The following is a 20855-nucleotide window of genomic DNA, read 5'->3' as shown; positions in this document are numbered from 1 at the left end:
CGAGCGCTGCAACAGAGCAGATCTGATTAGCTTGCTTCCTGTCCATTATACGCCAGACGTCCAAATGCGCGCTGAAGAGCACCTGGACAATGTTGGCCTGCGGCCTCGTGGGATAACAGCTGAGCAGCGGGATATATTTGCCACAACACAATGGCTCTCATGCTATATTGCTTAATTATATTACTAGTTAGTTACATTACTAGTTATATTACTAGAGAGAGAGCGAGACAGACAGTGAGAAAGACGGGAGGGCGATCAGACCAGAGTCAGAGAGAGACCAACGGAGAGCGGGAGAGAGAGACCGAGAGAGAAAGCGAGAGGAGAGGGGGAGAGAGAGCTGGCACGCAGCTGCTCCTGGATAGCAGGTTAATTTCACACAGAGCAGCCTGAGAGATGTGTATTCCCAGTAACTAGTAGCAATAATAACAATATACCAATGGCCAAATACTTACCCATACTAATGATAATAGCTAGGCTACTACCCATATTAATACAACAGTGCATCTTTCCACAAAGCTCCCATGTTTAAGGTACCTCAGTTTAAGGTAGATTTCGAACAGATAAAAAATAGTGCGATTAATCGCGATTAACTATGGACAATCATGCGATTAATCCCGATTAAATATTTTAATCGATTGACAGCCCTAGTATATATAATATAAATATCGGCCGAAATATTGATATGGGAATCTTTTTACTTCCTAATATCGGTATCTGGCCTCAAAAATCCAGTATCGGTCGGGCTCTAGATTAGGGAGCATGTTTCAGCTGAAACATCCGGGGTGTGGACTGTTCTTTACAGATAGAAGTCATGTCGGGCGGGGCACACAGGTCGGGGGCGCGGCACACATGTCGGGGGCGCGGCACACATGTCGGGGGCGGGGCACACAGGTCGGGGGCGCGGCACACATGTCGGGGGCGGGGCACACAGGTCGGGGGCGGGGCACACATGTCGGGGGCGGGGCACACAGGTCGGGGGCGGGGCACACAGGTCGGGGGCGGGGCACACATGTCGGGGGCGGGGCACACAGGTCGGGGGCGGGGCACACATGTCGGGGGCGGGGCACACAGGTCGGGGGCGGGGAACACAGGTCGGGGGCGGGGCACACAGGTCGGGGGCGGGGAACACATGTCGGGGGCGGGGCACACAGGTCGGGGGCGGGGCACACAGGTCGGGGGCGGGGAACACATGTCGGGGGCGGGGCACACAGGTCGGGGGCGGGGCACACAGGTCGGGGGCGGGGAACACATGTCGGGGGCGGGGCACACATGTCGGGGGCGGGGCACACAGGTCGGGGGCGGGGCACACAGGTCGGGGGCGGGGCACACATGTCGGGGGCGGGGCACACAGGTCGGGGGCGGGGCACACAGGTCGGGGGCGGGGCACACATGTCGGGGGCGGGGCACACAGGTCGGGGGCGGGGCACACAGGTCGGGGGCGGGGAACACATGTCGGGGGCGGGGCACACAGGTCGGGGGCGGGGCACACAGGTCCAGAAACATAATTCTCACATTTTGCTCGTACATGTAAAGAGAAGAATTAATCATCATGTGGAAGTGCACAGTCCAGGAACAGCATGTGTCCACTTTGTTTGATGGCTCGCCTCTCTGCTTTGAAGGAATCCTACCAGAGCAACACATGATGACTGCTGTTAAAGGAACACTCCGCCCATTTTCAACCAGCTTTGTATCATTAGAACATCAGTAGTATATCAAAAAAGTGTAAACGGTTTTGAAGTCTGTCATTTAATTTGACAGTTATTGAGTGTTAAAGTGTGGACCAGTGACATCACTGGTCCACACTAACTCAAATTAATAACTCATTAACTCAAATCAACTCTCAATAACTGTCAAACTGTTCATCATTCATCTAGTTTGACAGTTATTGAGAGTTGATTTGAGTTAATGAGTTATTAATTTGCGTTAGTGTGGACCAGTGATGTCACTGGTCCACACTTTAACACTCAATAACTGTCAAATTAAATGACAGACTTCAAAACAGTTTACAGTTTTCTGATATACTACTGATGTTCTAATGATACAAAGCTGGTTGAAAATGGGCAGAGTGTTCCTTTAAGTCTGGACTGCAAAAGAATCAACACAAAACACTCACATTTTCAGCAATCATCATCTATTTGACTGCGTTGGAATGTGTTGCTCAGCCTGAGAAGAACGTGAGCTTATGAAGCTTATGAAGCCAAAGACAAAAGGAAAGCTGTGGAAATGGGACATTTTGGAGCCCCCTACCACACAGAAGGCTTCCCCCACCCACCCATTCACAACCCCCCCTCACACCACCTCCTGCCTCAGCTGGAGGAGAGAACAGAAAGTGACAAATATAAACAGTCTATGTTGAAGGAAATTACCTCCCACAACCGCTGGCATGTGGCCAGCTCAAAGACATTCATCTGTTTTGTCCTGAGCTCGACTCATGCATGGGCAAGGCAGGCAGGGAGGGAGGGAGGGGACAGCGAGGCAGAGAAGGAAGGAGGGAGGGAGGGAGGGAGGGAAGGAGAGAGGGAAGGGAGAGCTAGCGAGCCGGGAGAGAGCACGAGCCCATCAGAGGCTGTGAGTGAGACGAGAGGCAGTGAGCGGGAATGTGAGTGAGAGAGAGAGAGAGAGAGAGAGAGAGAGAGAGGGAGAGAGAGAGAGAGAGAGAGAGAGCAGATGGAGGAACATGTGAAAGTTCTAAACCTGTGATCATGGTAGGTGATGCGAGTCCAGAAGACCGGGGGTCTTTCCAGCACCGGGGAGCAAAGCACATTTCACGCCATGGACTACATGAGTCGGACAGATTTAAGTTGTGCCTCTGAGGGAGGGCATTCCGTGACATGTTCTTATTTGGGGAGGGTGTAAATATAAAAACGTGGCATGGGACGTGGAAAAAAAAGGCAACGCTCTGAAGAGGTGTGAGCCGAGGGTTCAAGCACGCTCGGCCATGAGCAGCACAGTTCGCCCTGCGCACAATTTACGCTTTAATTCCCGCGGAGGTGAGGATGCACTGTCAAACTGCAGATAGATGTCATCTTAAGGAGCAGGTAAGAAACTTTTTTTTTTTCCAAAAGCAAAAACAAAACAAAAACACTCAAATGTTTAAATGAAATACAGAAAAGTGTTAAAATGTTAAGCACTTTGATGTTTTTGATTGATTATGTATTTATTTAATTTTGTGTCATCCGTCTCACAGACACACAAGTGTATACATTTTTGTAGACTTTGTTTATATTAAAGGAATGACCTTCAGCTTCATCCAAGTACTTCTTGGTATTTATTTTTAGAATATTTTTCTGACATGGTGGATACATTGGATTTGTTTTTATCACAATTACAGTTATGAATTTGAGTAATAATAATAACAATAAAAAAAAAATCCTAAATACTGTTTGTATTAGTAGACGACATGGTATAAAATACTGTCCAAAGAATTCCATGCCCTCTGCATTATTTATTTTCACAAGTGTATTTTCCAAAATGTCTAACAGTACAGCAGAGCAATATAGCAAAGAAAACATGCAAGCTGCGACAGCTTCCCTGGTTGATTTCTTGGCCATGGTCTGGAAGCATACAGGAACATCGCTCTTCATGTGTTAGCATGCATGTCTGTGATGATTAGCACAGCACACTCAGACTCATTAGAGATAAGGGGATAACGAGGCATCACTGTTTCCTTTACAGACCTTTTGTTGTCCGGAGTGGCTGAACAGGATGACAAGACTACCGCCTGCCTGTGCTGCTGCTCGCCTGTGAAACGGACTCCTGCTGAAACGCAGTACATCTCGCTGTGGAAGTACTAACCGTTTGGATTATTCCCTGCTTTTGAGACAGACACATTAAAAAAATAAAAAATTTTGAGCAGTGGATCTCTTACTGGTCTCGACGCGACCCTTTTGGCTTGTACACTGCAGCAGGGATGCGGCACCCGGTGCGCTGAGCCCAAGCCGTGTGCTGGCCCGGCCCGCGGGGACCCGGTGACCATGCTGACCGAGCCTCTGGAGGCAGCCAGAGCAGAGCCTCCGCAGCAGCAGCAGCATGTCTCAGCCAGTGGCGGCTCCGCTGGTGCCCAGCAGCAGCGGCTCGGGGCCAGGGGAGCAGGGCTCCGGGCTCCAGCTGCAGTGGGCCGCCCTGCTCATCATCATGGTCATCATACCCACCATCGGAGGCAACATCCTGGTCATCCTCGCCGTGTCCCTGGAGAGGAAGCTGCAGAACGCCACAAACTACTTCCTGATGTCACTGGCCATGGCCGATCTGCTGGTGGGACTCCTGGTGATGCCCATCGCCCTCGTCACTGTTCTCTACAGTAAGTTGACGTACGAGGACGGACCTCGTCTTGGAGCACCTAACCCTCTGAGATATAAACCAGTACAACAGTAACAGCATCAACGACAGTCTACTGGTAGGAGGAAAGGGCTCATCATCGCTCAATGCCCAGATCACACTTCCCAGCCTTCATTCTAACTAGAAATATCACAGACTTCGTGCGTTCGTTTCCAGCGCGCCGCTTAACTGCGCGGAGCGCGTGCCCGTGGAACCCCTCCGCCTTATTCTAGTCGTGCCCGTGGAACCCCTCCGCCTTATTCTAGTCGTGCCCGTGGAACCCCTCCGCCTTATTCTAGTCGTGCCCGTGGAACCCCTCCGCCTTATTCTAGTCGTGCCCGTGGAACCCCTCCGCCTTATTCTAGTCGTGCCCGTGGAACCCCTCCGCCTTATTCTAGTCGTGCCCGTGGAACCCCTCCGCCTTATTCTAGTCGTGCCCGTGGAACCCCTCCGCCTTATTCTAGTCGTGCCCGTGGAACCCCTCCGCCTTATTCTAGTCGTGCCCGTGGAACCCCTCCGCCTTATTCTAGTCGTGCCCGTGGAACCCCTCCGCCTTATTCTAGTCGTGCCCGTGGAACCCCTCCGCCTTATTCTAGTCGTGCCCGTGGAACCCCTCCGCCTTATTCTAGTCGTGCCCGTGGAACCCCTCCGCCTTATTCTAGTCGTGCCCGTGGAACCCCTCCGCCTTATTCTAGTCGTGAGATAAATGTGTCCAAACATGATTACGAAGTGATGGATGTTGTTGCCCTTGTGTGTGCAATCAATTAGGTCTGAATTGCACCAGACCAGTTAGAACAGTCCAGAACAACTTTGAGCTGAACTGAGCATGCCATGTCCAGTACATGCACATGACAAGTCTCATTGCTTTTGAGGGAAAATGCAGCTGATGAAGATTTTACTTTGAAAACTGTATTTAACCTTTGTGTGTCTGGCTGATCCACAACGAAACGATAGGCTGAGAGATTTATGGGCAGCGGAGGAGTTCAAAAGAGGACATGAGGAACACTGGATACAATCTCCAGTCCATCTGTAAACATAATTATGCCAGATGAAATATAACAAGAGATAGTGGACAATAAGCAAGCTACTTCCTCTGGCAGTGCTCTTGCAGCAGACAGTGGCACAGCTATGCCTCAGCTACTGGTCTTGACCATCATGATGACCCACTCCCTCCGGTCTCTTTGCGAACATCATCAAAGCACCCAAATCTGATCTGCTCCAACTTGTTCACTTTAGACACAGGAATGGGCAAAATAATAAAGTCAATAAAGAGTAAATACAGCTGGGGAAGAGGAACAATAGCCATCAGTCTCAATGTTCTGAGGCAACAATTAAATGAAGCTCCTTCGATACAGAGCTACAGCCTAGCTTATTATTTCTAATTAATTGTATCGGAATTGAAAAAACATGAAATAAACTGAAATAAAAACAAAAACTAAGCTTTACAAAAAACCGATAACTAACTGAAACGGTATTGTGCGTTTACAAGACTAACTAAAATTAAATTAAAGAGAAAATGTCCTTAGTTTCAGTCTTTGTCAGTTTACAGTATTTCATACATAATAAGCCTAGTATTTTGAGTGGAGATAAAATCTATTTTCCTAGATCTATCATCTTTTGTGACCCTTTTGAATCTCACCCCTGACAAACACCCCATATTACAAAAAAATAGGAAAGGGGTAAAAAAGACTAAAACTAACACTGAAACTAATAAAAACTATAAACTAAAACTAAGCATTTTCAAAAAATAAAAAATAAACTAAACGATCAAACCCACCTTAAAAACTAATGAAAACTAAACTGAAATTGGAAACAAAAAGTCAAAACGAATAAAAATAAAAACAAATGAAAAAATGAAAAACGATTGAGACCTGGAGGAGTATGATCTCATGTCTGGCTTCTGACAAAACATCCACTTTCTTTGCAAAAGAAGAACCATGTGTGCCAGAGTCTAAAAGACACGACAACAAGGCAAACTCAGGCTGCTTCACTTGATGGCATCTTAATGCACTCAGATCAGAGGAAAGGGTACGGAGCGCAGAGAGAGAGGATAAACAAGTCAAGACCATGATGCGGACATGTTCAATCTGGCCCTAACATCTATCCCCCCCGTCAGTCACAATGCTGTCCAGATTCACAACAAAGCATTGCTGTCAAAATGTTTCCAATGGCCACAGCTGACAGGGCTAAACATCATCATCATGTGAATGCCTTTAGCCTAGATATGAGGAGAGGTGAAAGGTCACAACAGTGCGACTGTAAAAGAAAACCACCGTTTTAAACATTACATTTAGGGGTGAGAGGTAGAATATTGATGTTCGTTGATCACTATCGCAAATATTTGAAAGTGATTATACTGTACCCTTCAAATCCCAATACTGGCATAGAGACACTGCGGAGTGAGTCATCATTCAGAAACCACGCCCAAAACGGGGGGAAACAACCCCCCCCCCCCCCCCCCCAATCCTGGCGTTCTCCTATGTTGCGTGCATGGTCGCGTGTTGCACACAAAGATCATATATACGGAAGTTGAACACTCCAACTTACTTCCTTAATAATAATACATTTTATTTATATAGCGCTTTTCAAGACATTCAAAGTCACTTTACAGATTAAGATTAGTAACATTATTACTAGTTTGAAAAGTAATAAAGACACACTTCAATATTATACAATACATATACATTTGTTGTTATATGTACAGGAATTACCAGCAAGACAAACAACACACCACAACGCAAAAAGGGTGCCATAGCAACCAAAGAACGGCTAGATCCACATTTTTCTTCTCGCCGATTCTCAATGGCTTGCTTGTTTTGCTCGGGAGTACAACCATTTTTTTATTGCCGATTTCTTTCATTTGTTGTCTGCGCAGCCCCACCACACAACAGCTTTTAGCTATGTTTAATTCAAGGGAAATGATGCTGGGGTATGGAAGTGAATGGAGAGCTTTCCCCCGTGATGGGCGTGGCCCATTGCATGCAGTGTCTCTATTAACCCTCTCCAAGGAGACACAGTGCCAGGCAGCAGGGTGAGGAGCGGAGGGAGAGGTCTTAGCGACATAAACACTCACGTACACTACAGTGTGTCATACTTCACTCCGCTACATCACTTCACAACACGCTCAGGCTGCTGCAATGAAGCACAGCAGACACACTGTACAGGTTTAACACACTGGCAATATGAGCACACTGGCTGTATAATATCACACTGCTCTAATGAGTTAGCAAACAAACACTGCTCTGATCCACAAGAAAACTACTACTGTAGCACATTAGCCTGGCAAGCTAATTTCAAGGCTGCAAAAGGATTCAATATTCATGACGAGGGGTTGAGCTCGATCTGTTTAGAGCAGAGGTTCTCAAATGTTTTTCAGCCAAAGACCCCTTACAAGATAGAAAATATACCGGGGACCCACTCTTTCTGATTTGTGATTTTGGGCTAAGCTTAATTGTAACGTGCTTGACTTTTTTAATTGATGGGTTTGTTAGATTAGAATGTATAGATTTATTAGATTAGGATGTAATCCACGAACAATTTTAGATTTAAAGCATACAATATCTTCGTTGGACTATGAAGCTTTTGCAACAAAAAAGAGTTGACCCCCATTTGAGAAGCACTGGTTTCGAGGAGACAACGCTTGAAAAGGAAAGCTCCCACAGTAAAACATATGAAGTATGTTCCCACATCTGCCGGGCAGATGATTCACCCTTCCAGGCAACACCTTGACAAATTAAATGGCCCCACTGTTTAAAAGATGTCAACCTCCACTATTAGTGTAGCACTGAAATGGCTAATGCAAGAACCATTAAGCAGAGTTATTTCAACGGACTTGGGTTGTTCTCCAAAATGCCATATTTGCGAAGCAAATAGTAGTTATACTGTGGAGTGTGGACTAGGGCTGTCACTTTTCATTCGAAATTCGAATGCAACTTCGAATGTGGGGGGAGGGGTTCGTTTTCGAAATGTAATTTGAATGTTCGAATTTTTATTTATTTTTTTATTATTAATTTTTTTTTTTTTTTTTTTTTTTTTTTTTTTTTTTTATGAACCAAAATTAACCAACTGCTGCTTGCTGGTAATGTTAATCCCATGTCAGAAAAAGTCTCCAGATTTGTCGCGTTAGTCTCTTCTGAGAAAGATTGTCTCCAGGGTCTGAAAAGTTGTCTCGAGTTGGATGCAGCCAAGTTTGTGAGGCAGTGTTGTGACTGTGAGCGTCCAAGCTAACACGTCGGGCTGATGCCCGGTGGCCTGCAGTGGGTTGCACCAGCTGTGCGTAAGTTGAAACGTAAGCTAGTTTGAACGTAAAGTCTCACTAAAGGTCCTTGCACATAGAGTCCGTTTTTTCGTCCGAAATTGACGCACGAAAAAAATAAAAATACGACCTCATTTGTGTCAATCATCATTGACACACCGAGTCCGACAATTACGTCCGTCATTTAAGTTTTCGGACGAGGTTCGATTTTCTGCGTTTTTCCGCATCCATGAAATCGTTTTGACAGGTGTTTGACCACTCAAGAGCTGCCGTAGTGTTGCTATTCACAATGAAAAATGGCGTCTGAGAAGTTAATTCAGTTCGTCTCCCAGCACAAAGCATTTTATGACAAAGCAGGAATACAGAGATTCGGAATTAAAAGACAGAATGTGCCGGGTGATTGCAGACCAGCTTGGAATGCGGGACGCGGTGTGTGTGTGTGTGTGTGTGTGTGTGTGTGTGTGTGTGTGTGTGTGTGTGTATGGGGAAGGGGGGGGGGGGAGGAGAGAGACAGAGAGCCACACTACACACTGCCAGTTGTGGATCAATAGGATCGCGGTAGTTTTCTTTTCGTTGCGAATCTTCGCAACGAATATTGGATAATTAACGCATCGGACTCAGTGTGCAAGGTATCTGTGCGTGACGTGTTTTTTTCGGATGACGGATTAAAAAAACGCAGCGAACAATTCGGACTCTGTGTGCAAGAACCTTTAGTCCGAGTTTACGCACTACTAAAAATATTTGGGTTGCACCAAGTGAAATAGTTACAACGTAGGCATAAGTTAGAACTTAAAATTTACACCTACGTCTTACTAGGTGTAAAGTCCTCCGTAAAATAGCAGTCGGCACGGATTGCAACTTGGCACCGTGGCGCATCGTTGTTTTGCGTCCGCAACGCGCTCTCCGTGATAAATTACACCCTTTGATATTTATGACTCACGCTTTTGTTTCCCACAAGCTGCAGCACTGCATACAAATTAAAATAACCGCAACAATTTAGTGAGGCAGGATGGTGGTATAGCCTACAATACTGATGAAGAGCTCACAGATAAACGTTAACAGTAATATGAACCTAAACGAACGTTACTCAATAACGTTCTCATTTGATTACGGTAGTGTTGATGAAATATGAAAGCACTAATTTGCGGTGGGCAACATGTCCTGTTTTCACTCCACATAAAACAACCGTAAATAAACACCGTTTCCACCGTGCTTTTCACTGATTGGTCACAGATACTGTACACGTCATTGTCTGCGACACTATTTTGGTTAGTATGGACTTTAGGGTCTACTAGTTAAGATGTACCTTACGTCTCCGTGGTGCAACCAAACAAAGACACAACTTTAGTGTCAAACTAACTAGTTTGAACGTAGCAGTTAGTGTGGACTTTACACCCTAACTTAAGACAGAACTTACGTTCAGCTGGTGCAACAGGCTGCTGGACTGAAAAAAAAAAAAAAAAAAAAAAAAATTTTTTTTTTTTTTTTTTTTTAATTAACCAAAAAACTTCGAATATATTCGAACGAATTTCGGGCAATTAAAGTTCGTTCGAATTTTATTTTGGGGAAAAAGTGACAGCCCTAGTGTGGACTGAATGAAAATTTAGTTTTTTCAACAAGGGACCTAACCTGGCAGTGCACTTTCTCCACCGATTATTCTCTAAGGAGAGAGTGGGGGTGGCAGTTGTTCATTCATTGTGATTATATAGAGGCAAAGTGAACGTCACTTCCTGCTTTTCTCCCTGTACCAGCGCTGGAAAAAATATGAATGGCGGTGAACAGAGAATAACGTTACTTTTTTGATCCCGTTTGAATTGTGCCACCGGGGGATGCCAACGTTAATTTGGTCAATTTAAAACATAACTTTGCATGTCTACCAGCAAAGCTGAAGACAGGCGGCGACATGCCACGAGCTTCCACGAGCTATGCAGTTTGTATACGAAACTAACCCTTACGCTTCAGTTCGACGACAAACGGCGACTTTCTTGACATGCAAAGTTATGTTTCAAATGGACAAAATGAACGTTGGCACCCCGTGGCACAATTCAAATGGGATCAAAAAAGTAATGTTATTCTCCGTTCACCGCCATTCATATTTTTTCTACCGCGGGTACAGGGAGAAAACAGGAAGTGACGTTTCACTTTGGCTCTCTATTCTACCAAAAATGCTGATATGAAAATAGGCCAGGTGATTGTATGCCGGGGCAACTGCAGCGATTCATTTCCTTACTAGCTTTTACTATAGTTTTGCTATGTGGTTTATTATGTCCTATTTGTCATTGCTGTGACTTTCTACATATATCCATCTACCTATAGCAAGGTTAGAGTTCAATTTTCAACTGAGACATATCTGTGCCAGCAGGTGTACATAACACACTTGTACTGCTTTTTTTTGCTAATGAACTGAGCCCATCCATTTTACAATAAGCTCATATTTTAATAAGCTCAAGCTTAGCAGTGTTCCTCCACTTCAAACCTGAGAAAAATCAGTTGGACTTCTCTCCACCTAATCTTGTCCTCATGAACTCTCACCACAGCAATTACACTTCCATTTCCATGTATGGAAACTTAAAAGTAGATTTGCAGAATGTCAGGGCTTCCCCCCAAAAACATCATGTAGAAATGAACTGACGAGCAACTAACGAAATCACACAAACTGTCACAAAGTAATAAAGGGGATGACCGTTATCAACCCTAAACAATAATACATTCATATCATGGGTAAATAAAACGATAGTAGTAGGAATTGCCATGTAAGGCATCGTCTTGATCGGTGTCATCCTTGTGTAAACAGACTGACATCGACAGCCCTGGGTGGAACATTTATCGGCTGGTATTTGGTGGAACAAGAACGTTTTCTAAAGCAACAATAATGACTGTAATGGTCGTAACATTGAAAGGAAAGCAATTAATGAGACCGCCTTTTCAACTGCTTCTGTCCCAAGTCCAAAACCAGGACTCTTCTTAGAAACACTGACTTCATTCTGTGTTGATTTGTAAGAAGTGTCAAGTAGACAGATGTGATTCAAGATTCAAGATTCAAGATTCAAGATTTTTATTGTCACTCCATGGTACAAGTATCACGTGTGAAATTCTTGTGCTGTGGACTCCGTTTACAACATAGTGCAAATACAACAGGGCATATGAGTGCAAAAACAACAAGAGACACAACAACCATAGGTGCACATGTCATGTGCATACTTTAGACGGCAATGACAAAGGGTCCACAACAATGTGCTCGCTCAATGAATTTCCCCTGAAAATGTCTGTGAAATGTGGCTTCAAAGAAAATTGCATAAAATAATATGACTAACAATGGTCTTTTGCAATGTTAATGGGTAACGGGACAAAAGCCAGACCAATTACTTGCCAATTTCATGCCTGGAAGCGAAAATAAACACTTCTGTTGAGCACGGTCTCCAGCACATCTACATAAAGAGCTTTTAGCTCCATAAACAGTCATCAGAGAACCCCATATTTCCAGTACATTCATTCCTCTCTGAGATAAACAAACACTAATCTTTACACGAGTGCTACTTCTAATCCCTGGCCATCGTGGGCAGTGTGTGAGACAAAGGTCTTTCTGGAATTAAACACCCAACAAGTGCATTCAAGAAATCACTAATGGACGTTCCATCAGGAGGAGAGATAAGTGATCTAAGAAAGCCTGTTAAAACATTGTCCTGTAATGGTGGGTCTGTTATCCTGTCTTACTGGAGTCATTTCCTTCTCGTCTTTTCTCTTTAGATTCTGGGTGGCCTCTTCCGGAGTTCCTCTGCCCCATCTGGCTGTTCCTGGACGTGCTCTTCTCCACGGCGTCCATCATGCACCTGTGTGCCATCTCACTGGACCGCTACATCGCCATCAAGAAGCCCATCCAACACAGCCAGTACAAATCCAGGTCCAAAGCCATGGTCAAGATAGCACTTGTGTGGCTCATATCCATTGGTAAGCATATTCAATCCAGATTTTCTACTAACACTTACTTACTCACAACTACTTTGCACTAGTCTTCCATGGCCTTCAAGTTCATCACTGCAAGTTCGATAAGGTTTGCTTTGAGTTAGATCCATGGCAGACCTGGTTTATAGACTCAAAAATACAAGCCGGATGCAATAAAAGCAGATACTATATAAACAGCTACAGTGGATGGGGGTGGGGGTGGAGGTGGAGGGGGGCTATGACTGTAGTACCACACACTCATCACAGTGCATCCCAGAGATGTTACTGGAGATGTGGTGAGGGATGACCTGGTTAATGTTCCTCTTCACAGCTTGCCCAGGCTGAGGCCACTGTGGCTGGCTGGCGCAGCACAGAATTCACCCTCTAGTTTCACTTTTTGATAGCTAACTAGATATGTAAAAAAGAAAAAAAGAAAAAAAAGAGCGCCTCCAAATAATGCTTAGTTAATCAATCAACAGTTAATCAACAACTAGAAGATCAAGCTAGTTCAAAAAGCAATAGAACAATATTACAGCCCTGCTCCATCGGGCGTCAGGCATTGAAGGAAGGATTCCTTTACCAGTACTGAAAGATGCTCCACTGCTTGCACTGCGTTGCATCCGATGGCTGCTTCCAAGCGAAATAATCACGGAGGTTCAATTCTCAATTGCTGATGCACACATTCTTTCTCAATGGAATAAGGTGAACCGATTGTTTTCTGGTGAATCGATTCAGAAGTTAACGCACTCTGTGGAGCAGGGAGAACCTCCACGCTGATGGCAACGCAACAACGCACACCAAACAAGCCGCAGTAGAAAAAAAAGAAGTCTGTAGCACTGTATACATTTCCACAATGTTATGGATAATAGCCTTGTTTTACTAGAGACCTTCCAGAGAAAAGTGCAAGAGAAGAACACTCTTCAAAACAAAGATTGAAACTAACACCACCAGAGTTTTCACAATGAGGTGCGAGAGATGACCCAAACTGTCAGGACTAAGAAAGCCAAGAGTCTGCGCAGCAGATCATGGAAAGGAGTTACTAGGTGAAAGGGGGTTTACTGTTTTAAGGATGTCTTGGCCTGCTCTCTTGTCTGTATACAAGATCAACTTGCTAGACCACTGGAATCTTCATCAGAATGTAAAGCATTCACACGAGGGTGGGTCTTCTGCTGGTTTATCTTACCGACACAGTGCTGGCTGCTGTGAGAATGACCTTCCCTGCATTTATCCTGCCTACAGTAACAATGTATTAGCACCAAGGTGCACCGTTCAAGATCTGCACAGTAACAATGTATTAGCAGATCTGCACAGCAACAATGTATTAGCACTGAGGTCTGCACAGTAACAATGTATTAGCATAGAGATCTGCACAGTAACAATGTATTAGCATTGAGATCTGCACAGTAACAATGTATTAGCACTGAGATCTGCACAGTAACAATGTATTAGCATTGAGATCTGCACAGCAACAATGTATTAGCAACAAGGTGCACTGTTCAAGATCTGCACAGTAACCATGTATTAGCACTGAGATCTGCACAGTAACAATGTATTAGCAACAAGGTGCACTGTTCAAGATCTGCACAGTAACCATGTATTAGCACTGAGATCTGCACAGTAACAATGTATTAGCACTGAGATCTGCACAGTAACAATGTATTAGCATTGAGGTCTGCACAGTACCAATGTATTAGCAACAAGGTGCACTGTTCAAGATCTGCACAGTAACAATGTATTAGCATTGAGATCTGCACAGTAACAATGTATTAGCACCAAGGTGCACTGTTCAAGATCTGCACAGTAACCATGTATTAGCATTGAGATCTGCACAGAACTTTAGCTTTCCAGTAGGAAATTAAATTAAAGAGGCCCTTGAGCTCATCAACTTAATCAGCCCAGAGTGAGTGGTTTCATGGCCACCACTTTTCACACAGCAGTGTGGAATTTTGGCAGAATTGATCGTGGAATCATTGCTAGCTGCACAGCGCTCAGAGCTCTCAGATAAGCACAGCCTTAGTATGGGGCTTGTTTGGTCTGCTTTCATCTGAGCTTCATTCCCTGAGCAAAAGCAGAAGATGGGATGGAGGGAGCAGCACTTAAACACGGCTGACAGCATGTTGGTCACTTTAAAGAGGGATTATGGTGAAGCCATGGATGATTACATGACTTGATTTTTCAAACACAAAGGAAATCCTGCAATGAGACTTTCCATTTGATTCCAGACGCCATCTCTTTGAATTGCAGCCTTATGTAAAAAGAAGAAGAAAAGAAAAAAAGCTTGAAGCTTTATTCAATTACTCCAATGGTAACTATAAAACAAAAAGGTGAATATAGGAATCTAATTTCTGATGACAATAGCAGTGCAACAGACTGCCTGGGGAAACTAGGTATTCATACAAATCAAAATCCAAAACAAAACTATTCCAATGTCAAAAGCAGGAGTGAAATACATGAAGCCAGGGCAAGTTTCCCAGTTTATCCACACAAAAAAGTGATATTTGCCATCGCCAATTCTAATGAGACTGTTCTTGTCATTTACAGGCATAGCAATCCCCATTCCCATTAAGGGTCTGAGAAACTCCCATCTGCCCAACAACACCACCTTCAACGGCAACCACACGTGTCTGCTGAAAACAGACAGCTTTCACGAGTTCATCATGTTCGGCTCCTTGGCAGCATTCTTCATCCCTCTGACCATCATGCTGGTCATCTACCTGCTCACCATCCAGGTGCTGCGCAAAAAGGTTTACCTGCTCAGGTCCAGGGTGTCCACAGTCTCCACCATCTTCCAGAGGGAGCAGACTGTGGACGCCCCGCCGGTTGAGAAACTGACTATGCTGGAGAGCAGAGTTCCCCGGACGCAAGGAACTCCAAATGCACTCGCAATGAACCCCATCACAGGAGACATGGTCATGCCCTTTCGCAGGATGTCCACCATGGGCAAGAAGTCCATGCAGAACCTCAGCAACGAGCAGCGCGCCTCCAAGGTGCTAGGCATAGTCTTCCTCCTGTTTGTGGTCATGTGGTGCCCCTTCTTCATCACCAACATCACCTCTGTGCTATGTGCGAGCTGCGACGTCAACGTCGTCGCTCGCCTAATGGAGATCTTTGTTTGGGTCGGCTACGTGTCGTCGGGTATCAACCCGTTGGTCTACACCCTGTTCAACAAGACGTTCCGCGAGGCGTTCGCACGCTACATCACCTGCAACTACAGCAGCACTGCCAGCGAGGGGCCGGGGAGGCACCCGGGGGGCGCGTCAAACGGGGGGCGGGGCGTGACACGGATTACTTTCCGCTCTTCCGTGGCGGAGAACTCCAAACTGTTCATGAAGCGCGGGATGAAGAACGGCATCGGAGCGGTGAGCTACCAAAGCCCGCTGAGGTGCCGGCAGGCGCCCACGCAGTCCTCCGGCAAGGTGGTGCTAGACACACTGCTGCTGACGGAGAACGAGGACTGTAAGCAGGAGGAGCACGTCAGCTATGTGTAGAGCTGACAGCGCACACAAAACCACCAGAGTTATGGTATAAACTGAACATCTCTTTTACAAAAGGCACAGGCAGGCCACGTATACATTGTGAATTCTCACAGACACCAAGGAGCAGTTCTGTTCATAGTTTACCTAGAGACAGTTTACTCTGAGGGGGGAGGAGGAGGGGAGGGGGGGCAAAAGGAACGGCAAAGACCAGATGCGAGTTTTCAAATGACAAGACATTTAACTGAGGCAAACTGCAGCAACACAAACCCTCAGTGAGGTCAAAGCTGACAAAGCTCAGGTTGGATTTTGTCCTTAAGGAGGCAAGCGGACAAAAATGTAAAGAATGAAGACATATGACCATCTGGAAACTTTTGGTGGATACAAATATTCCTACGCTAACCCTGCCCGTCACCTAGGGGCTGCACTCTAGGATTGTCAAAAGTAATGTTATCGATACTTATCGAAGACATTTGAAATACATTTGGATACAATACTCATTTGCAACAGTATCAAAACCAGCAGTGCTTTCTCTGAATGAAAAATCAAACGTTATTTCTCTGCCTCCACTAGCCACACACACACACACACACACACACACACACACACACACACACACACAATGGCTTCCCCAGTCTGTCCGGTTTGGATGCATTGTCCCCTGGCCCAATCAGAAGGCTCGACCAGACGGATTCAAATCATTCCGTCAATAATAATCCACTAACGCCCGGTGCACACCTACTTGACCTCTTTCGTGTGTAGACGCCTGCTGTCGCTGCTGCCCATTCATTTTGTATTGGATGCGTCGCCACATATCCCCAGCACGCTTTGGCGGACGGCAGCGAGAGCGAGAGGAGGGGCCAGTTTGAAATCGACCAATTGGAAGACGGAAATACAGCAAGACAGTCCAATCGAGCTGCAGCACCAAGAGACCAGCAGGCACCAGCAGGCGTCTACACGCGAAAAACATCGCTGTACTCTGCACGGGGCGTAACTCTAGCACGGCTCGTCATTGGTGGGTATTTTTGCTTCATCGAGCTAAAAGTATCCTGAGCAGCAGCAGGGGTCATCTGCTGTGTAAGTTTTGAATGAGTTTGATCAGGCCTACATTACGGAGACTGTGTCTGTGTCTGGTGTCATCCACCTGTCTGGTTTGTGTTGTCGGATATGAAAGGCACTAGTGTGGGTCTCTGTGCTGCAGAGGTCAGGAGGTGATGTGATGTTTCACATGCTTGTGCAGTATAAGCTCACTCCCCTCAATCAAAAAAGAGCAAATCCAGACTGTGTTTGACACCTGTCAATCAAAAATGCCTTGTTTGATCTAAGACGGCTTTAAAATATTGTTTTCATGTTAAATTATATTTTAACGTACAAACAATATAAGAAAAATATTGAAAATTATCCCCCCCTCGTGGAATGGTATGGCATATTGATAGACATTTTGGTATCATGACAGCCCTATTGCACTCGCAAAATGATACCCATTATAACTGCAAAACCTTTGGGCAGTGCTTCTACAAAAGCATGTGTATTACTGCTTGAAGTTTTGGAAATGTCAATGGTCTGGTGTTACAAAAATACTGCAGTATTTATTCAGTTGAAATACTGTATATATGTAATGCAAGGAAGACAAACTCCGGAGCAAATGGAAAGCTGAATGTTTTCAATAAAATGTACACAGAGTTTCTGTGTTGCTGAACTGTGGGCTTGGCTGAAAGGAAACTGCATTTACTATGTGATTGTAGACTTCCAAGAACACAGGCTCCACAAAATACTTCACATGTCTGTTTTTCTAAACCATTTGGAGCCATTGTTTTTCATGTTTAATACCTTGTTCTGCTGCTTCAATTTCAACAGTGACTTATGTCCCTTTGATGAACTACAAATGACTATGACAAAAGTAACATAAGAGCCAAGATAAACACAGTGTAAACCAGACAGTCTCAGAAGATGACTCAGCAAACAGCTCAAAAAGTGACTTCAAACGAGAGAAGAAAATGTCATTATCAGCGTAATTAGTGGACATTACAAAGTGCTATCAAAACAAAGCGTGGCCTAGTCACGAGTTTCCTGGTGAGACAGTGGACGCTTCCATGACACCTCCCTCTCTGTTTCCAGCTGCCGGTTGCCTGTTTCCGCCCAGGACCGTTCATAGTGAAAGAGACTGAAAATAATCATAATCATTGTTGTGACTTTGACACCTATGTCTTGTAATGGAGCCCCCAGCACAATAATTTCACACGTGCATAATTGTACAACGGAGTGACAATATCTTGAATCTTGAAAGAGAGAGACCACTAAAGCTCCGTTCAATGACCAAATAATAAGAGTTCCGGTTTGGACGTTTATCCTTCAAAACAAAAGCGGCCGCTATGCAACCACATACTATTTTTAGCAATTTCGGCTAAAATAAGCCGATACAGCACGAGTGAATTGACATTCACCTCAGCTAAATGTTCCCACTCTTTGACAGCTGCGCGCACGTCCTTGCTGATGAATTTTTTTTAAACAGGAAGTCGACAACCGGCAACCGCTGAGAATCATGGGAAACGTAAGTCCAGGAATAAGGTGAATAGCTTTAAATGAGTTTGCAGGGAAGTTGCGGTGTCATGACAGTGACCTCACCAGCAAAGGCTTCCAGTCTATGTTGATGATTATGATGATATAATATGCATTTTGCAGTGCTGATAGCAGAAAGTCAAATGAAATGGCTGATAGCACAACGGGCTAACAACATGTTTCGTTGGTTCACCATCAGCCAGGGTAGGAATTTCATCATCTTAGGGGCGTGGCCATTTTTTTCCGGTCTTGCGTGGGACCCTTACTGCTAGAGTAGCGTGTTACCTTGTGTTATTTTTGCTCAGCCACACCTCCCCATGTACATCTACTACGCCCCCACCCCCCAAAAAAGGGGGGGGGGGGCAATCAGAAAGCCTAGATTAAAGCGGTCCACACTGTATATACACTAACAACTATTTTAACACAACTCCGTGTTCATGAACAGAAACTGTTGATTTAGTAAGAATAACGAAGACATTAGGACTCCCACTGGAGAGACACTTGTTTTTCCAAGTGCAGGTGTGTGTGAGAGAGAGAGAGTGAGAGAGAGAGTGAAAGAGTGAGAGAGAGAGAGAGTGAGGTAGGGGGTGTCCACAGAGCCATGCGGGTGGGACGAGGGAGAAGAGCAGCGTAGCGGAATTGTTGCCGTTCAGAAGCCTCTCTAAACACAGGAAGAGTTTATCTAGCGGCCAATTGATCACGCAGAATATCACAGAGCCTTTTTTGGGCTTAAAATGGAGTCGGGAGGACGCCCTGCTGTTGTTGCACTTGAGCCAGACGCTGCTCTGCTGCCTGATGAGTAACATGCACGTCTGCGTGTGAGTGATGAGTAACATGCACGTCTGTGTGTGAGTGATGAGTAACATGCACGTCTGTGTGTGAGTGATGAGTAACATGCACGTCTGCGTGTGAGTGATGAGTAACATGCACGTCTGCGTGTGAGTGATGAGTAACATGCACGTCTGTGTGTGAGTGATGAGTAACATGCACGTCTGTGTGTGAGTGATGAGTAACATGCACGTCTGTGTGTGAGTGATGAGTAACATGCACGTCTGTGTGTGAGTGATGAGTAACATGCACGTCTGCGTGTGAGTGATGAGTAACATGCACGTCTGTGTGTGAGTGATGAGTAACATGCACGTCTGTGTGTGAGTGATGAGTAACATGCACGTCTGTGTGTGAGTGATGAGTAACATGCACGTCTGTGTGTGAGTGATGAGTAACATGCACGTCTGTGTGTGAGTGATGAGTAACATGCACGTCTGTGTGTGAGTGATGAGTAACATGCACGTCTGCGTGTGAGTGATGAGTAACATGCACGTCTGTGTGTGAGTGATGAGTAACATGCACGTCTGCGTGATGAGTAACATGCACGTCTGCGTGTGAGTGATGAGTAACATGCACGTCTGCGTGTGAGTGATGAGTAACATGCACGTCTGCGTGTGAGTGATGAGTAACATGCACGTCTGTGTGTGAGTGATGAGTAACATGCACGTCTGCGTGTGAGTGATGAGTAACATGCACGTCTGTGTGTGAGTGATGAGTAACATGCACGTCTGCGTGTGAGTGATGAGTAACATGCACGTCTGCGTGCACGTCTGCGTGTGAGTGACAAGTGGCCAAAATCGGCAACAGAACAAAATGTATCATGACTGAGAAGGACAAGGAAGAGCAGCTTCCGTTGACAAGAGGAATATCTTTCGTGTCATGTCACCAATCTTGTCTATTCAGATCAAAAGTCAACATAAAGACATACAGTATGTAGGGGTGTGGTCGGGACAACAGAAGCACGTAGGACATGGAGTGAGGCAAACAGAACATAGGACATGGAGTGAGGCAAACAGAACATAGGACATGGGGAAAGCTGTGGCTCGAAAAACAAAGCGTATTGGGCCCACAGTGTGGATAGGTGCATTAGGTGTGTATCATTCATTAGCAGGGGGCTCTCTCTCATTCATTATGAATGAATCAACGTACATTTCATTTCCTTCTACCAGACCGTCTGGCCTTAAGCTTTCACACAGTGTTTTTGCAGTGGGCGGAAGTTGGGCGGGTCTACTTGCATTGACAGACATCTCCTTCAGCCAATCGGCGTTGGATCCAGTCAAGCCCAAATCCACTCGGCAGAACGGCAAAAACACATTTTCCACTGATGCATACTCCTGTACTTGTTTAATTGTTGTTATTGAGTCTATTTCTGCAATAACTGCACTGTATGCTATGGCTGTTTAAACTCGACGAACGTTGACGTTACTCCTCGAGGCGGACAGGCAAGGAGGCGGCCATTATTGTTTTCCTAGCGGCGTTCC

The 20855-nt window shown here is 45.3% G+C and overlaps 2 protein-coding genes across 2 annotated transcripts in view; one reads left to right on the top strand and one right to left on the bottom strand.

Annotated features, from left to right (window-relative positions):
* psmd1 (proteasome 26S subunit, non-ATPase 1) overlaps positions 1-20855 on the bottom strand; it is a 96270-nt gene that overhangs the window by 53328 nt on the left and 22087 nt on the right. The window lies entirely within an intron of this gene.
* On the top strand, positions 4030-16110 carry htr2b (5-hydroxytryptamine (serotonin) receptor 2B, G protein-coupled; the record flags this gene model as incomplete). The annotated part of the gene is made up of 3 exons (XM_083648154.1): positions 4030-4300; positions 12320-12520; positions 15056-16110. The coding sequence occupies 3 exons, from the start codon at positions 4030-4032 to the stop codon at positions 16000-16002; spliced, it is 1419 nt and encodes a 472-aa protein (XP_083504280.1). The 3' UTR covers positions 16003-16110.

The sequence above is a fragment of the Poromitra crassiceps genome (genome assembly GCF_964638095.1).
Source record: "Poromitra crassiceps genome assembly, chromosome: 12".
NCBI classification, from domain to species: Eukaryota; Metazoa; Chordata; class Actinopteri; order Beryciformes; family Melamphaidae; genus Poromitra; species Poromitra crassiceps.
The sequence above is the reverse complement of the archived record's forward strand: the minus strand, read 5'-3'. Positions and strand labels throughout refer to the sequence as shown.